Source organism: Cupressus sempervirens, chromosome 9, assembly GCF_028749045.1.
Source record: "Cupressus sempervirens isolate cs-2001-9-10 chromosome 9, ASM2874904v1, whole genome shotgun sequence".
Classification (NCBI taxonomy): Eukaryota; Viridiplantae; Streptophyta; class Pinopsida; order Cupressales; family Cupressaceae; genus Cupressus; species Cupressus sempervirens.
In genome coordinates this window covers 485,691,942-485,711,950 of record NC_143126.1, presented here as the reverse complement: position 1 = coordinate 485,711,950, position 20,009 = coordinate 485,691,942, and the positions used below count along the sequence as shown (strand labels likewise).

Genomic DNA, 20,009 nt, shown 5'->3' with positions numbered 1-20,009 from the left:
GTCATAAAGCGTGAAATATAGCTGACTGCGAAGCTGATATCAGGCCTAGTAGCAGATAGGTAGATGAGGCTGCCTACTAGTTGCCTATACGTAGTATCATCAACGGAAGGAGAATCAGACTTGGCTGATAACTTGAGACCTTTCTCCATAGGTGTAGATGCAGGTTTGCAATCCTGCATTCGGAATTTGTCTAACAAGGCTCTGGCATATTTGGACTGAGAGATGAATATGTAATGGACACCCAGGAATGCCCAAAAGCTGAATCAATTGTTGAAATTATATTAATTCTAAAAATGCTGCAATCAAGTACAAAGAGATGTATTCCAAAGGCCAAACCCTAAGGGAATGACGTCTAGAATGTTACAACAGAGAATGAACGTCCTCTATTGCCAAAAAAGGAGTGTGATTCACACATCCAAGCTCTTATCAAATGCAAGTCATAATCCTCCGATACAATAATCTCATGCTAAACAATGAGACTCTCACCCCTATTTATCCTATTCCTTCACCCTTCTAGAAAGAACTAAAACATTAATTAATTGCAAGTGCTAGAAGCTTCCCCCTTCCAATAATTAATGCACTCTCTAGAAACTCCTCTCTTGCAACAATTAATTGTGCTTCTAGAGGCTTCCACCTTTCCAATAATTAATACACACTCTAGAAGCATCTCCTTTGTAATACAATAATTAATTAAATTAATTAAATATAAAGCCACCTTTTGATTTTAATTTATTTAATGGCTTTATAAGAAATTAATTTAATTTCTTCTTATCCTCCACTTAGACTTTGGAGAACGTGAAGGCCAAAAGATGGGATCATTACAAAATGCTGCAATCAAGTACAAAGAGATGTATTCCAAAGGCCAAACCCTAAGGGAATGACGTCTAGAATGTTACAACAGAGAATGAACGTCCTCTATTGCCAAAAAAGGAGTGTGATTCACACATCCAAGCTCTTATCAAATGCAAGTCATAATCCTCCGATACAATAATCTCATGCTAAACAATGAGACTCTCACCCCTATTTATCCTATTCCTTCACCCTTCTAGAAAGAACTAAAACATTAATTAATTGCAAGTGCTAGAAGCTTCCCCCTTCCAATAATTAATGCACTCTCTAGAAACTCCTCTCTTGCAACAATTAATTGTGCTTCTAGAGGCTTCCACCTTTCCAATAATTAATACACACTCTAGAAGCATCTCCTTTGTAATACAATAATTAATTAAATTAATTAAATATAAAGCCACCTTTTAATTTAAATTTATTTAATGGCTTTATAAGAAATTAATTTAATTTCTTCTTATCCTCCACTTAGACTTTGGAGAACGTGAAGGCCAAAAGATGGGATCATTACAAATCCGCCCTCCTTGAAATTGCTTGTCCTCAAGCAATTAAGTAACATAATGAACTTCATCCTCCTCCTGGATCCCAATTGAAGTAGTATGCGACATCCTTGTAGACATTATACCAACTACAAATCAGCATCATCAGAACCAACCACATGTCATGCAACCTAGCACCCAATACTTGTGCTAATGGTGAAGAAGTTAGAATGTCACCAAAAGGTAACTCCGTATAAGATCTATGAAATCTCTTCTTCCCAACTGCTGCAACACAAAACTGAATATTTGTAGATGGTGAAAACAAAGCCCAACTCCACTCAGAAGAGTGATCAATATCAACCTCAAACATCAAATTGTCATAAGACAATGTGGCATCCATGTTGAACATAGAACTATCGCAGAAGTGAACATCTACACTTTGTTGATCAATAGTATAATATGACTCTGTCACTATATCACTCACCTTGTTAGCAATAATAGGTGTACTATCATCAAAGCACACATCTACAACTGCATGCATACTGCTAAACTCCTTGTTGGATGGTTCAACGGACACAGAAGTGGCTGCTGATATGATAGTATCCTCGCATTCTCCTAATCCCATTATTGTTGCATCGCCATCCTCTGACAAAGCTTCATATGTGGACTCCTGACTATCACCAATAGCATAGCCCGGTGGTGTCTCGATCCCATCTGAAGAATCAACTACCTTCTGTGCTGGAGCAACATACGAATCATCAATGTTGATGCCCATCTGTCTAGCCATAAGTTGCAACATCATATCCATTCGCCTATTATGCTCCTGTTGCATCTGCTGCCCCTCCTTTAATGAACTAAGTAACCTAAGCATTGCATTTTCTTGATCTAGACTGGTATACATTTTGTCAGACTCTTTTCCCTTTATCTCACTGTTCCAAATTCTCTATAAGACCTCCACAGGATGGCAGGACTTATAGCTCTGATACCACTGTAATGGACACCCAGGAATGCCCAAAAGCTGAATCAGTTGTTGAAATTATATTAATTCTAAAAATGTGTAATGGACACCCTTGGATGTCCCAGCTAACTAAACCAAATTGCTGAAAGGAATTATGTCAAACAGTTTGCATTCAACTTCTTAAAACCCCTTATAACTCTGGAAATCAAACGTTTATTTGTTTGTTGTGTTTCGTGCATGGAATTGGTATCATACAACATAAACAAGAAATAAACTACAATAATATGCAAAGTGGAAATGAACTGCTGCTAATAAAATGTTATTTTCAGAATTCATAAAACCAAATACATGGCAGATTTATCAACTCACTAATTACTTCAGCAATATTGTCATAATACTCCAGCCCATGCTTACGAACTTGCTACTACAATACTTTGTCCTCCAATCAGTCCACTACCTTCATAATACCATTCCCTCCAAGCGGCATAAGCGTCGGACAAGTAGTGAAAAAGATACGAGCAAAATATCAAATCTGCCTGTAGCCGGAAATGCAACTAAACTGCCTGATAATGAAGCCAATAAGAAAGAATTCCAAAGGCCAAACCCCAAGGGAATGACGTCTAGAATGTTACAAGAGAGGATAGACGTCTTCAAATGCCAAGAACAAAGCTGCAACTCGCACACCAATTTCTTCTCATATTCCACCTATCTAATGAAGCCACAAATGCTTCCTTTTATTCTATTTCCAAGGGTCCGCTCAACTCATATGGGCAATGTGGGATAAAAGATGTGTACTATATAAAACATATATTAAAATACCCCTTATGTCTCCCTTAGGTACACACTACCATAAAATAAATATTAAAGTAACACTTTAATATTTTACAATTAACTAGACGTTACTTTAATAAAACTTCAGGCATTAAAATGTATTAGCAATCGGACTCCGAATAATGCGAGTGATAGCTCATCGGAAAGCTCTCACCGAGGAGTATCGAATTCCAATCACCAAAATTGACCTGTACTGTGTCCTGCCGACTAACTAAAAATAGTAAGTATGTCTGAAACTGAGTAAATCAACTTCGTTTTGGCCCAAACTGGAAATGACTAGGCCAAAACACTCCAGGATCCCATTAAACCCTTCGTTAGCCCTCGGGACCATGTAGAACAAGGCTAACGCACACACACTTGGTCAACTGCTAAAAGATGGGATCATTACAAATCCGCCCTCCTTGAAATTGCTTGTCCTCAAGCAATTAAGTAACATAATGAACTCCAACCTCCACCTGGATCCCAATTGAAGTAATGTGTGATATCCATATAGACATTAAACAAATTACAAATGAACATCATTAGGACCAACCACATGTCCTGCAAGTTAGCTCCCAAAACTTGTGCTGATGAAGTATAAGTCTGGATGTCACTAGAAGGTGGCTCCATAGAAGATCTATGAAACCTCTTCCTCCCAACTGCTACAACACAAAACTGAATCTTTGTAGATAGTGAAAACTGAGCCCAACTCCACTCAGGTGAATGATCAACATCAGCCTCAAACATCAGATTGTCATAAGACAATGTTGCATCCATGTTGAACATAATATTATCCCAAGAGTGAACATTAACACTTTGTTGATCGATAGTATAATATGACTCTGTCACTATATTGCTCACCTCATTAGCAATAACAAGTGTACTATCATCAGAGCACACATCTACAACCGAATGCTTATTACCAAACTCCTCATTGGATGGTTCAACTGACATAGAAGTGGTTGTTGATATGACAGTTCCCTTGCATTCTCCTAATTCCACTATTGCTACATCATCATCCCCTGACAAGGCTTCATATGTGGTCTCCTGACTTTGCACGCATGTCTCTATAGACTCTGTCGAAATACCCACATCACCAACATCATAACTGGCTGGCTCTATACGTGTTTCGATCCCACCTGAGGAATCAACTACCTTCTGCTCTGGAGCAGCATACAAATCATCAATGTTGATGCCCATTTGTTTAGCCATAAGCTGCAACATCATATCCATTTGCCTATTCTGCTCCTGTTGCATACGTTGCCCCTTCTCTAATGTACCCAATAACTGTCTGAACAGTACCTCCCCCTGATCTGGACCAGCATTTCTGCCTCCGCCTAATCCTGTATTCCTGTCATCTCGATCACCCATATTATTGTCCTGATCACAGAATATCTCCTCTGTGTCCGTATGGTTGGATTCAATGTCCCCCTGCACGGATGTACTAGACTGTTTGCTTTGCAAGTCTGAAATCCTATTTTGTCTTGCTCTGGTATCGCGGAAATTATAAGACCCCTGTCGCATGCTCAAATATAAATGCTTAGCCTGTGTTTTTTATTTATTTCTGATTTTAGTGTTTTGACATTTCGTTAAACACTTTTTCCCTCTATCCGGCTATTCCAAATTCCCTATAAGACCTCCACAGGATGGCAAGACTTATAGCTCTGATACCACTGTAATGGACACCCAGGAATGCCCAAAAGCTCAATCAATTGTTGAAATTATATTAATTCTAAAAATGCTGCAATCAAGTACAAAGAGATGTATTCCAAAGGCCAAACCCTAAGGGAATGACGTCTAGAATGTTACAACAGAGAATGAACGTCCTCTATTGCCAAAAAAGGAGTGTGATTCACACATCCAAGCTCTTATCAAATGCAAGTCATAATCCTTCGATACAATAATCTCATGCTAAACAATGAGACTCTCACCCCTATTTATCCTATTCCTTCACCCTTCTAGAAAGAACTAAAACATTAATTAATTGCAAGTGCTAGAAGCTTCCCCCTTCCAATAATTAATGCACTCTCTAGAAACTCCTCTCTTGCAACAATTAATTTTGCTTCTAGAGGCTTCCACCTTTCCAATAATTAATACACACTCTAGAAGCATCTCCTTTGTAATACAATAATTAATTAAATTAATTAAATATAAAGCCACCTTTTAATTTTAATTTATTTAATGGCTTTATAAGAAATTAATTTAATTTCTTCTTATTCTCCACTTAGACTTTGGAGAACGTGAAGGCCAAAAGATGGGATCATTACAGAATATACCAGAAGACTGTTGCCAAACTTCAACACCTAAGCAATAATGCATGAGCCCAAGGTCAGTCATATCAAAAGACTGGCATAAGTGTTGTTTGATTCTCTGAATCAAAGATGCCGAACTGCCAGTGATGATCAGATCATCCACATAGATAACCAGAAGGATGATGTCACTGTCAGTAGTCTTGATGTACAGATTTGAGTCTGAAGAACTCCTCTTCAAGCCTTGATCACTGAGGTACGTATCAATCTTGATGTACCATGCCCGAGGGGCCTGCTTCAAACCATAGAGAGCTTTTACCAATCTGAGAACCTGATGGTCTTTACCAGCAACCTTGAAACCAAGAGGCTGCGTCATGTAGACCTCTTCATGGAGATCACCATTCAGGAAAGCACTCTTTACGTCCATCTGATGGACCTTCCAGCCAAACTGTGCTGCCATGGCTAAGACTAATTTGATGGTGCTCATCTTTGCAGTAGGAGCAAAGGTCTCCTCATAATCAATGCCCTGACGCTGAGAAAAGCCCTTTGCCTCTAAACGAGCTTTGTACTTATCCAAAGTACCATCTGATTTGTATTTGATTTTATAGACCCATTTGCAGCTAATGGGTTTCTTCCCTGGGGGAAGATCAGAAAGGACCCAAGTGTTGTTCTTCAGCAGGCTCTGGTGTTTAGATTGCATGGCTTGTTCCCACTCTGGAATTCCTTTAGCCTCGAAATATGTTTGAGGTTCAAACACACTGTGAATGTTGGCCATAAGAGCAAAGTTAACAGAATCTATAGTTTTGCTCTTTTTCCGAGTAGTTCTCCCATCAATGAGCTCATCATCATGAAGATCAGCAAGTGTCTTAGCCCATCACTTAGGCCGGAGAGGAGAATGACCAACAGTAGTACTAGGAGATGCTTGATCAGCAGGATCCTGATCAGAAGAATTTGGATCAAACTCAGGTGAAGCATCTTCAAAACGAGGTGATCTTGCAGGAGAAGCCGGAGGTGGCTGTACAGGTATCACTGGCAGGACTGGAGCTGTAGGAGCTACTGGAGCCATCCTATCAGGTGGACCTAATGGAAGCCGAACTCCCAAATCATGAACCTGCATAGGCTGGTCTGCTGGATCAGGAACAGGAGAAACAGGCATGAATGGTCCTCGCTGCTCATCAAAGGCTACATCGCGGTTGTATATGAGACGAGATGTCTCAACATCAATAAGGCGATAGGCTTTGTGAAGACTGCTATATGCAGCAAGCATCAGTTTCTGACTCTTGGCATCCAACTTGGTGCGTGAAGCATCAGGGATCCAAACAAAAGCAAGAGAGCCAAAAACCTTCAGGTGACTGATTCTGGGCTTGCGACCTGACCAGGCCTCTTCCGGAGTTTTACTTTTGACCGCCACTGTGGGTGACCGGTTCAACAGATAAACTGCAGTGTTAACTGCTTCTGCCCAAAAACGCTTCGGAACATGTCTGTGTTCGAGCATGGAACGAGCCATCTCGGTGATTGTCCTATTTCGACGTTCAACTACACTGTGCTGTTGTGGCATGTGGGGTGTGGTGAACTGGCGTTGGATGCCATGTGTATCCAAGAAGCTGGAGAAAACATTAGAACAAAATTCCCCCCCATTGTTTGATCTAAGAGTAATAATAGATTTCCCAGACTCTTTTTCAACTAAGGGTTTAAACTTCTGAAATACAATAAATGCATCGGATTTCTTTTTAAGGAAATACACCCACATTTTTCTACTGAAATCATCTACAAACAACAGAAAATACCTGTACCCAAGAACAGAAGGAGTGGCCATAGGGCCGCAGATATCAGCATGAACAAGCTGAAGTACTTGAGAAGCTTGCCAAGAATCGCCACTGGGGAAAGGTGTGCGATGTTGCTTCCCAGCCTGACATGCGTCACAAACTCCAAGGTGTTGGGTTTGAATCTCTGGCAAACCAAGAACAAGCCCATCCCGAGCAAGTTGTGAGAGATAATGCACATTTAAGTGCCCATATCGCTGATGCCAAAGTGTGATGATGGAAGATCGCCGAGCAGACATAGCTAAGTCCTGAGAATCACCAGAATCAGTAAGTCTGAAAAGACCATGATCGTCAAGACCAACTGCAATAGTAGACTTAGTCGCCCGATTAGTGATGGTGCACTGATGTGAACTGAAGGTGACTGTCAAGTGTGGAGAACTACTCGGAAAAAGAGCAAAACTATAGATTCTGTTAACTTTGCTCTTATGGCCAACATTCACAGTGTGTTTGAACCTCAAACATATTCCGAGGCTAAAGGAATTCCAGAGTGGGAACAGGCCATGCAATCTGAACACCAGAGCCTGTTGAAGAACAACACTTGGGTCCTTTCTGAAATAATTTTGGAAAAATTTAAACAAATAATTTCAAGAAGAAATTATAAATTTTTCCGAAAAAATTTAAGTATTTAGCTCTGATACCATATTACAAGGTAATTGGTAAATATTCGCTTATTAATAACAGAGACCGAAAGGTCAATTTATACAAAAGGAAGATACGATGTTTCCTTAGGAAACGATCGTAAAGAATAGAAACATTCTATTCCAGAGAAAGCAAAAAACGAAAGCAAACTAAAGCTAAAGATATTTACAAGATAACCATTAACTAATAATAGACGTCTTATCTATTATTGTAATAGGAAGATATAAAGGGAGAAGGTTTTATTTGAGGAGGATCCAAAGGAGATCAATTTGGAGGGATGATATATTCATCTCAAAGGCAACAATGAAACATGGTGACTCAAGTTTCATGAAAGGTGGTGACCCTTTTGGCATTAATAGACAAATCAGTATAAGCATTCAAGGGATTTATCTATCATCACTCACCAATACATCAAATCAGCACTTACTCAATCAACACTCTTCACTCTTTGACAAATCAATTTTTTTGAGCTTGCCAAGTACTCTCCAAGTCTGAGTTTTCAAACTATGTTTGCTATTATCTCCTAATTTTGCATGTCTTATAAATGCAGATACACTTGTGAGATTTGTGGAATCATGTTTTTGCATGGTATAAAGCTCAAAAGAGAGCACAACCAGAATATAAACAGATTGTGATTGATTGATGCCGAGTATGCATAAGTCCTACAAAACTATTGAGTAGGCAGCTGCATTACGAATGCTGATTCAGAACCTATAATTTAAGCACAAAAAAATACCTGGTAAATAAATGATGAGGGCAGGCCATTTTCTGATTACACCTTTTGGACTAGTTCGCTATATTATTAGTGTGGCTATATTATTAATTTGCTGCTATTGATCCTTGATGGATCGACCCTCATAAATCATCGCTTGTTATTATGAATTGATCCATTGCTAACATTGTGCCAGATCAATTAATTGCAACTTATTATGGATCAACCTTAGTTGGAGTTGGTTTATGTAAATTAATTAATGACTGCTTATTAGTAACTGCCTGACCTTTTTTTAATTATGTCCCCTCAGCTTCCATTAAACCATTTCCACCATTTCCCTTATTTATAACCTTATTTGTAGTGGGTTCAAAGAAATTGTGTTTCTTAATAAAATTGCTGATGTCTGTGAGGGTTTGAACTTTGAAATGTATGATGTCTTACCAATAAGACAATTTTCTAATGTGTTTTTTTGTTCCATATAGGGTTTAAGTCTTACAAACTTCAACAGCATTGCAGGGACAATAGCAAACACACATGGACACAAAATACCCTGGGAAATCTTTTCGGGGAAAACTGAACAACAAATATGACACTGGTTGATATATTGTTGGCAAGTTGATGAGTACAATTCATGGGAAGTTTCAGTTGTGTTGATTATATGTTGAATCTGATATAATGCTTTATCAAACCTATTTTCAATGCACTCGATGAGCTGCATCATTGAACCACCTATTCTCAATGCACTTGATGAGCTGCTCTAAACCCTGTGATTGATTGGACATGTACCTACTTGGGAATCTCATTACAACAATTTGTCAGAGCACAACTCCAAGCACTTGTTTATAGGCAGTGGGGAACCTAGGAAACAATCACATCCTTAATGTTTTCAAGATCCATAGTTTCAAACTTCACGTGATATACTCATCTGCAATTAATGAATTTACTTCTAGCAGGAAACTTATGAACAATCTCAAGAACCTGGAACTATCAAGTCCACTATAAAGGTTATTTAGGGTTCTAGTTTGAATTAACACCATCAGTGCTCCTTTGACTATCTTGCAACAATGCTCATAAGCCCAATATTCATAATGCTAGTATCTAGGTTATATAGGGTTCAGTTTGGATTCTTGTAACACCATCACTATGCCTTTGACCATCTTGCAACATTGCTTGCCAAAGACTACTTGCGGACTAATGTTATTCATCTTACAAACTTTACTCATAGAGGTTAGAATTTTGGCTGAAGGGTTAGAATAAAAAAAAATTAAATTCTTGTGACACCATCACTACTTCGACCATCTTACAACAATGCTTGCTAAAGACTACTGGCAGACCTACATTATTTATATTACAATTCTTACTCATAGAGGTTAGATATTTGGCTGAACATGGAAAATGCAAAAGTCCATGAAGTGGCTTCATCTTCCCATTTTTAAACATTGATTTGACCAAACCATGGCTAATGATCTTATGTACTATCCCCTATGAAGACATCATCTCCATTATAACTTTCATATCTAGAAAACTATTTCTTAGGAGTCATATGACAATAAGTTTTTGAAGTAGTTGGCCATGTTGGATGCATCTGTACTAGGAGATTCCAAGAACACATCTTCCACTTCTTTAGTGGAGAGTTTTGATTCCAAAGAGGTGCTACCACTAGAGGCGCTTTGTTTTTGTCAATTTCCCTAAACTGCAGTGTATTTTGATTTTCCCAGATTGATCCACAACTCCAACATTTTGCCTTACATCTTCTTAGATATTTATGTAATGTTCCGTTCGAGATCTTTTCTTCTTTTCACATATAAATAACAATTCTTAATAAAAAATTATGAATTTTATTATAATATGCAGCCATATCTCTTTGACGTAATTCTGAAAATAGGCTATCTTGATTTTGTGCTACAATTCTCTTTCCTATTTGCAACCATTTTTCCTTGAATGTTTGACCTTCATATATAGACAAGTTACTCTTGATTTCCTTTGAGGGTTTTCATCCTCTTTGTCTGTAATATGTACGTGCGAGTCACATAATATTTATTACCAATTGATATTGTCTTCTCAATGAAATGATTTCGCTTCATACTCAATACATTGCAGGAGTCAAACATTCATACCATATCTATTCTTTAGAAATCATAATTTAAATTAATATTCATACCTATTTAAATTAATATTCATATATATTTTTGCTAGTGCTACATTATTAATATTGTCTATGCCACTGTATTATTTATTAACTGCATTGGTGTATATGATATTGGTGTTACTTTATACATAAAACATTTAACGACCTGGTTGTTAATATTTTAAATTGGTAGCTATGTATGTGGTGGTGATCTATAACATTTTGGCTAAGACATGACAGTCTGCCCTTCTCAAATCTGCTTTTGTACTGGGGCAACTTTAAATGGAGATGATACAAAATGTTACTCCTTCCCTAGTGGCATACTCATGGACAGATTTTTTCATTTAACCAAATAGTATAGGTTACACCTTCCCTAGTGACATACTCATGGGCAGATTTTTTCATTTAATCAAATATTATAGGATAATTTTCTTAATTTTTTATATCCCAAGTTGCTGGTACAGGTTCAGGTATGTGGGTACAGTACATTGACATTTTTTTAGGTGGGGTTGGTTATGTCTGTACAAAAAATAATAATAATCATATATATATATATGATCATATATATCATATATATATATATATATTTAATATAGTATTAATTATTTTTTCTCAGTAATAGATTTTTAGTTTTATCAATAAAATAAAGTTCTTTCACAAAATGTGTTCCAGTGCTGATAATCCAAAAAATACACCAAGAACAACTCGCAAACCACTTTTTACCACTTTGAACAATTCACAGTCAAGATTTTCAAAGAAACCCTAGCCCAACACCCACATTTGATGAAAATAATAGAGTGCAACTTGTTCTACCCAACAAAATTGCAGGGTGTATGCTCGAAACTTACAGATTGCTCACATTAAGAAATTTTAACAATTTTTTTTTCACAAAAGACTGGTATTTAGGCTCCAAGTTTGCATTGGATCCTTCCATTCCATCAGCTTCCTGACAATGCATAACCGTCAGCTGCACCAAACCTAGAACAATTTCTTGACGAAACCAAATTGTATGTCAGTTTCCAACCACCATTGAAACAAACCAAAAGAACCACCCTTCGGGGACCATTCACTGTCTAGTGCACCAGTAACAACCATTGTATAATTACTAAATTCACATCACAAGGAATATGGCATCCTTCATGCCAACGAAGTACAAATGCAATCTAAAAAAGAACCAGAACAAGAAACATGTACACAGATACTCCAAAACGGTCATGTAGAAAACCCTAAAGTAGGAATAATAAAAACATTGAGAAGTAGGGTACTATTGGAGCTTGTCGACCCTCTATTTGTACTGACCCTGTGCTACAACAACAATCTGTTTACACAACAAAGCATTGATTCTTGCATTTGCAAAATCCTCGCCACTGTTACCCGCCTCCTTCCTTTGTTTGTTTCTCCTGGAGTTGGCATTATCATAATCAGCTTAATGATGGCTTAATCTTTAACAAGCTGCAGCACCCAGGCCATAATGATGGACTAAATGTCTGTGTTGGTTCTGTGGTGATTCTCAACTTTGTGGAACATTTCCCCTTGTAGAATTGAGATGCTCTCTGTGAGCTTGTTGTCCGTGAAGTTAAACATTCTATCCAGCCTTAATTTTCTGCTATGCCCATAAAATGGGTTTTGCTGCTTGGTGCAAGTGAGAGTAAAGGAGGTTTCAATCTCTTCCACTTCTAGAGAACTTCAGAAATGAGAATGAAATGACCAGAAAAGAGCTCACTGAAATTTATTCTTGAAGGAACATAAGTGAAACATTCCTCATCATAATCAATCTGATCGTCAGTGGTTACTTTGCAAGCATAACAAAAATCACAGTGTACTCCCATGACATCTCCGCCGTCATCTGCATGCCACATTTATCGGTTGAAGTTGTTTTCTTGGAATTCCTGGAGTACGATTTCATGCATGCTGAGAGTTGCAACCCAATTTGATAGTGTCTCAGCTTCTTTATTGCTCTGCCTTCTTACATGTGCTAATTTGAAATCCTCCAAAGAGGTTAATTCGGCAATAATCTGGTTCATGCAATTTCGCTGGTGCCAAGCATCCATGTCACCTTTTATAATTGCCTTAACAATGATTTGTGAATCACCATCGACATGTACTTTTGTGACACAGCTTTTTTGCTGCTCGTACTGCTAATTCAGCAACATTGTTGGTTCCATCCAATAAGCATTTCCTGCCACAAAATAAGAACACCAATTGAAATCTCAAATGATACATCCCGCTTCCGAAGGACCAAGTACATTTCCACCATCCTTCAATATGTTTTCCCCAAACATCAGCAAGCACACCCATAGATGGATTAACCCGTTCCTGCCCATTCATGGGCTAGACAATAGTAAAATTATTTCTAAAAAACAATTATTAATATAATTATTATTAAACATCTGCATTTATCATTTATAAATTAAATACTGTGTTTGTGTGTGTATAAGTAATGGGTGGAAGCCTATATTAGTTATTATTTTATTTATTATATTTTGTTGAGATTAATTATTATTATGTGTTAAGCTCGAATGGACTCAAATGCAAGACCTCCCAGATAAGAGGCTCACATTTTACTGTTTTGTTGTAGGCTCTTGTATATATATACTTTTTTTTTAATAGGTAATGGGTGGAAGCATAGATTATTTATTATTTTATTTATTATATTTTGTCAAGATTAATTATTATTATGTGTTAAGCTCAAATGGACTCGAACCCAAGACCTCCCAGATAAGAGGCTCACATTTTACTGTTTTGTTGTAGGCTCTTGTCTAAATTAAACTCAAAATATTAAATTAATAGATATAAATATATTCTTTATTAAACCAAGCACAATGTATTCATAACCTTATAAATTATGAATTAAACTACTAAAATATACAGTATACTTTCTTTTGGCTATGTACTATTGTAACAATTTTTGGATTTCTTTCTTTAACTAGTGATTAAAAGGAGTCATGTGGACCAATTATAATTTACCATATATGTTATTTTATTATAATTTTTTGTGTATAGTGTATATAACATATTTTAACTTTATAAACTATAAATGATTTATTGATCATGTGATAGGCCAAATAGGTTTGAGTCTTATATGGGAAAAATTTGTTTGACACTTTTTAAAACATCTTCCATTATTCTAGCCACTTACTACTCAATTTTGTTGCCAAAATAATGGTAAATTATAATTCTAGCTATTTTGAAGTAATTTAATTAAGATTATAAATAAACATGCCTTGAACTTTTGTTTGATTCACACAACAATTTTACATTGAAAAATTAATTTTAAATGAAAATGTTCAATTTTTTCTAATTATAATATTATTTAAGATGAATTAAAAAAACTTAATTTAATTTATTTTTAAAAAATTATATACAATAGATTTAAAAGTACAACTAGTTACATAATTTAAAATTACAATTAGTTATAAAGGCAGGTACTAGCCACTATGGGGCACTTGTTTAAATTGAAAAGTTGAAGTATAAAATTGAAACTATTAAAACTTTAAACAATTTATAAATTTTTGTTCTACAATATACTAAATAATTGTTTTAATTAACAATACATTCATTATATTTACAAATTATAAAGTATTAAATTATACAATCATATTTGAATTGAAAACTGAAAATTCAAACTACCAAGTTTTTAATATAAATTTATAATTTTAAATGACTATATTTTGTAATATTTAATATTTAATACAAAAATAGCAGTTTCATGATTTTTAAATTAATTTGTTTTAAACTTTGAGATTTTTAATTGCTATTTTTATACATCACTCAACATCCTTCTACTGGACCTGGAAACAAACAACACGTTCTTCCTCTTGTCATTCATGTACTTCTACTCGTGTCCTCTTTTCTGCAAGATGTGTGCATAAATGGCATTTATCAGTGAAGAATTCACATCTTTTTGCAATTGCCTGCAACTCACAAGAAGTAAGAAGAATGAAAACAAAAACAATTTTTTTTACAGGTTAGGGTTTTTCCTTTAACAACACTTAGAAAGTGAAAAAATCTAAATATTGCACTAACAATCGCAATCATGTTAGAATCAATTGCGATTTAGACAAAAAGTCAAAAATGCTTCAAACCCTGAAAATTGAACGTTGTTCAATTCCAAATTGTACCAGATTATGGAACAGACTGTACCTGTAATTGGCTGATAAATCTGATGATTTGGTATCTTAGCTTTTGCATGTAAATGATGGCTTTGGGTTCCAAAATAAATTTTCCCTTATTATCAAATGGGGTAACTCTACATGTGGTGCGATATGTTGACCTGGTACCTTCTTGAGGTGAGATATGTGGAAGACATTAAGAATTCTACTGTTTGCTGGCAACTCCAATTATAAGCTAGTCAACCAATACTTTTTATGCCCTTATAAGGTCCATAGAATCATGGCTTCAGTTTCTGTACGTCTCTCACTTTGAGGGAAGATTGTTTATAAACTTGTAACCTTAGTAAGATCAAGTCTCCAACTTCAAATGTTCTTCAGCATGCATATTTTGCTCATCCTGGGTGTGTTTTCTTTTAGTGTGTTGTAAATCATCCACACTCTGTCATACCAAGTCTCATGCAAGACTCAAATCCCCAAATGATATTGCTGCATAACCATATAGTGCATTTAAGGGTGTCACCAATTTACATGATTGGTGGAATTGTAGCCATTTATTTATGATCTCCGTTTGCCCATCTGTTTGGTTAGTTTTATTCTGGCCAACTTAAAAGAGTTCTTGCCAAAATAAACTGTCAAACTTACCATGTTTTGTTACTTTTGATTTCATTCATTAATGTAGTGTTATTGGAAACATCTAATATTACTGGTCAATGGAAAGGAGAGAACAAAATGTGTCGAATCAATTGCATAACTTCAAGTGTTTGCGTCAATTACATTACTTTGAGGTCCTTTTATTCTAGGTGTGGGCATCAATTGCACAACTTTGAGGTCCTTTTTCCTCAGGCGTTTAGGGAGTGCCCTACCAGTCTTAATGTGAAGCTCAATAAGCCTGATTATGGGGAAATTTCATGGCTAAGCACACATGAGTTTCTCTTAATTAGAATTAGTGAAAAATGGATCTAATGCCTATGAGAAATGTTCTTGTCTGCCACTGGTTATGAGTTATTGGTAATGAAGTTTTACTTGAAACTATGCCTCTGAATCCCATTAAACTGTTCTCAATAAAGATAATGGGAGATAGTTTTTAGTTTTGCAACCATTTTGTTTTGAAGCTAAGATTGATATTGTTCAAATTTAGTTAAGACAACATTTTCATTGTTATATAGGATTCTTTATTTTTATTTATTTCATTATCATCATAATGCTTCTAAGGCAAACCCAGACACACACATGATGATCTGTTGTACTCATCAAAATGCATGGACAATGCTAAAAGTATCATGTTGGTTTGTCTTTGTTGATGTTGGCTTTTGTTATCTTTGAACTCTTCCTGACTGAAATGCTCTGGAAAGAAAGTAATGAACCAAAGCAAATTAAATAATAATTGGTTATATGCAAGCATACTGAAGTGAGGCAAAATTGAGAAAGATGATTTTTATCACATCTATGGTCAACATGGGCTATTGACCAATTTAAAAAGTTGTTTTCTTGGCCATCAAGTTTTAGAATGAGATCTCCATGTTTTATTTTAGTCCACCCAATTTAGGATTTGATGAATTTAGTTTTAACTTCTGATATTAAATGTCTATGTCTGCATGTCTAATATCATTGCACAATGGATGCGATAGAAGTGAATATGTTGCATCGGTCATATAAATTGTATGCCCATATTTTCCGAAGCGTTTTTGGAGTGTCCTCCCTGTTTTAATATGAAGCTTACAATAGGCCTAATTATAGAGGAAACTTCATGGCTAAGCACACTTGAACATTACCTAAACACAAACAGTGCTAAGTTAACATTCCAAAGATTTTTAGATATGTTTTTGTTTTTCACTTTGTAGTTGTAAGCTTTTGTCATATTCAAGAGTAATTATCATTTAGTCCTGAAGTCAATTAATGAATCAACAAATACATAATTGAAGGCCAAACTATGCTATCATTGGGTCATGAAGTCATACATAATTAATTGCAAAACTGAAAATACATTACTTCAGCTTTAAACTTGTTTAAGTATTGTACTATGCCTTGCCTTGACATTTCTACCATCATATTGGCAATTTCATCATTGAATTTGATGAATTTAGTTTTAACTTCTGATATTAAATATCTATGTCTGCATGTCTAGTATCACTGCACAATGGATGTGATAGAAGTGAATATGTTGCATCGGTCATATAAATTGTACGCCCATATTTTCCGAAGCGTTTTTGGAGTGTCCTCCCTGTTTTAATATGAAGCTTACAATAGGCCTAATTATAGAGGAAACTTCATGGCTAAGCACACTTGAACATTACCTAAACACAAACAGTGCTAAGTTAACATTCCAAAGGTTTTTAGATATGTTTTTGTTTTTCACTTTGAAGTTGTAAGCTTTTGTCATATTCGAGAGTAATTATCATCTAGTCCTGAAGTCAATTAATGAATCAACAAATACATAATTGAAGGCCAAACTATGCTATCATTGGGTCATGAAGTCATACATAATTAATTGCAAAACTTAAAATACATTACTTCAGCTTTAAACTTGTTTAAGTATTGTACTATGCCTTGCCTTGACATTTCTACCATCATATTGGCAATTTGATCATTGAATTTGTCTACATTGATGTTTATGTTCAACATTCACTAAGATTCATGGGTATTCTTGAGTCTTTATCAATTTAATCATTTCAAAATTCACAACTTCCATACATCAGTGGGGTTGGGGGCCTCATCTTTACCAGTGGACCCCTTTTCGTGAAATCTAACCCTTAGTGACTTACAAATTCGGTATGGAGACTCTTTAGGCTTCGAAATTACATCTATAGGGCCTTACTTATTGTATGCACCAGGGCTGGACTTTTTTCTTCTTAAATTGTATTCACGAAAGGGCCTCCATCTTTACCAATGGACCCCTTTTCATGCAATCTAACCCTTAGTGACTTGCAAATTCGGTATGGAGACTCTATAGGCTTCTAAATTACATCTATAGGGCCTTACTTATTGTATGCACCAGGCCTGGATTTTTTTCTTCCTAAATTGTATTCTCTTTGTATTTTTGTTTGAATGCTCAGCTTATCCAGAATTGAAATTAAAAGCGATAGATTAATAACTTTTGTAGTAGTTCTAACTTGTATGTGTATTATCTTATTGTTACCTTTCAATGTACAGATAGTTTGGATCACTTTTCTTTATGGGCTATCATTTTTCCTTATTTGTAGGATGTTTATTAGAATTAGGAGTTATTGATATTGTTGGTATGGGATTCTTGTAATGCATGCTTGTGTTTTCTCATATCTTGTAAAACTAAACTAAGGATCCATTCCTTTTCTTTTCTTAAAGATATATAAGAAGTCTGAAGGGAACAATTGTAATATTTTGATTTGCTAATAATTTAATTTTCAACGTGATGGTATACAAGGAGGAATGTTAATTGTTTCAATAATAAAATTGTTCATTCTTATTCAGGGAAAAGATTTTAGAAGCCAAGTGCAACTGGGGAATAATGCATTTTATGGTGCAAACTATATACAGGTATATATAAATTTCATTTAATTATTTGTAACTGCATTTTTGTTAGCCTTGTAACTATTTACACAATGGTGGCTTGCACTTGATAGTTAAACCATCCACACACAAGCAAGAGGATTTATTTCAGCAATTTTTCTGAAGTAGAACAAAATATGTTGTTTCGATTTGCATCTGTGCTATTACAGTTAAGTGCTTCACGAATTGGAAGAATCCCACAAAATATTCCTTATTTTTCTTGGAGTGTTGTGCCTTATTTTAAGGATAATCAGTGTTCTGTTTTTTCATTTTGTTTTATCGTTTATCCATATAATATTTTTTTCATTCTGTGCTGCATTGCATGTCATTACAAACTTTACTGTTGTCATATCTATGAATCGTCTCCTTTTCTGTTCCTGAACTAGAAGGTAGCATATTTATTAAGGACGCTCACAGTTTTTTCAATGAAAGGTGGGACATTCAACTCATTTTTTTGTTATGGAAAGAAGGATGTCTGACACTCTTGGGAACAATGTAAAGATCTGTTCTCAGATAACAAGTATTGCTTTTTGAATATAGTATTGAAAACTTCTTAATGGTGTGGCATTGGAGAAACATCAATTTTATAGTATTGAGGATGTTGGGAATTAGTGTTCATGTAGGTAATTTAAATAAGAGTATATGTGGGTGGTAATTAACGAGTTATAAATAATGTTATAATAATATTATTATTAGTCATATAGTTTGTTTAATACGTAATTTTTGATGGTCGGATATTGAGTTGTAGAGTTGTTAAAACAACTCAGTCTGTTGAGGAATGTTATTTTTTTACAAATTAGGATTTAAGAATCCTATAAATATGTAAGTGTACCGAATGGAAAAAAGAGAAGCACTTATTATTTGTTTTTAATCATTGGTGGCTTCTTAGTCTTCATCCATAATTTCTCGTATGGTAGCAGAGGAAACATGAATAAAAGGCTTAAAGAGGATTCCATGCCTATAATTCCATGATTGGTCTCGATTTGGTTTTGAACCAAGCAAGAATTACATAAGTCAAGTTTTTATATCTCTAGACCAGGCCAATTCATACGTTGCATCACCATTTTGATCCTCTACATCGCTACTGGATTTGTTTAAGATAGGGTCGTGCAATTGGCTTGTGGGGTGGTTAAATCTATTGCTTCGTCATACACTCTCTATCTGTGGCTCACATTCTTATTTGACTGGCAAAGGAATGACTCATTAATATCTCCTTGACCTCGTGGTTCATTTCTTCATTTGGAATTGGCAATTTAATTTCTTTCCATGTCACGTTTGGCTAGCCGTTATACACATAATTTATTTCCATCTAATTTGTGTCCTCAAATTATGGTTGTCAATTCCATTATTCCCCATCACATTGGCTTAGCTGCATGGAGTTGTATTGAACCAAGTGTTTTCATTTATTTGGCAAATGTGTGCTTTTGACCAATCACTTTGGCCATTTGTATTTGTATTGTGCTTTGTAGCAGATAGCGCTTTCAATCCTTGTTGTGGGCGGGGACACTCAAAGAAGACCCATGGCAATGATTGACAATGCTTTGCTCTCTTCCATCACTTACATAGCCCAATGGCCATTATTTGGTGGATTTGCTAGTATAGCATATTTTTTCTTGAGAAGGCTAGCTTGCGTATGGCTTTCTTGAGAAGCTTGTAAAGCTTCTATTATTGTGGCATAGTATCAGAGATCAATTGAAGAGTTTGTAAGCTTCCAACATGCATTTCATACCC

General features: G+C 35.6%; 1 protein-coding gene across 1 annotated transcript in view; it reads left to right on the top strand.

Annotated features, from left to right (window-relative positions):
- TOM40 (translocase of the outer mitochondrial membrane 40) overlaps positions 1-20,009 on the top strand; it is a 55,752-nt gene that overhangs the window by 14,031 nt on the left and 21,712 nt on the right. The window contains exon 6 of the mRNA XM_089800700.1: positions 18,201-18,266. Within this exon, the coding sequence (XP_089656826.1) occupies positions 18,201-18,266 (66 nt within the window). The remainder of the gene's footprint in view (positions 1-18,200; positions 18,267-20,009) is intronic.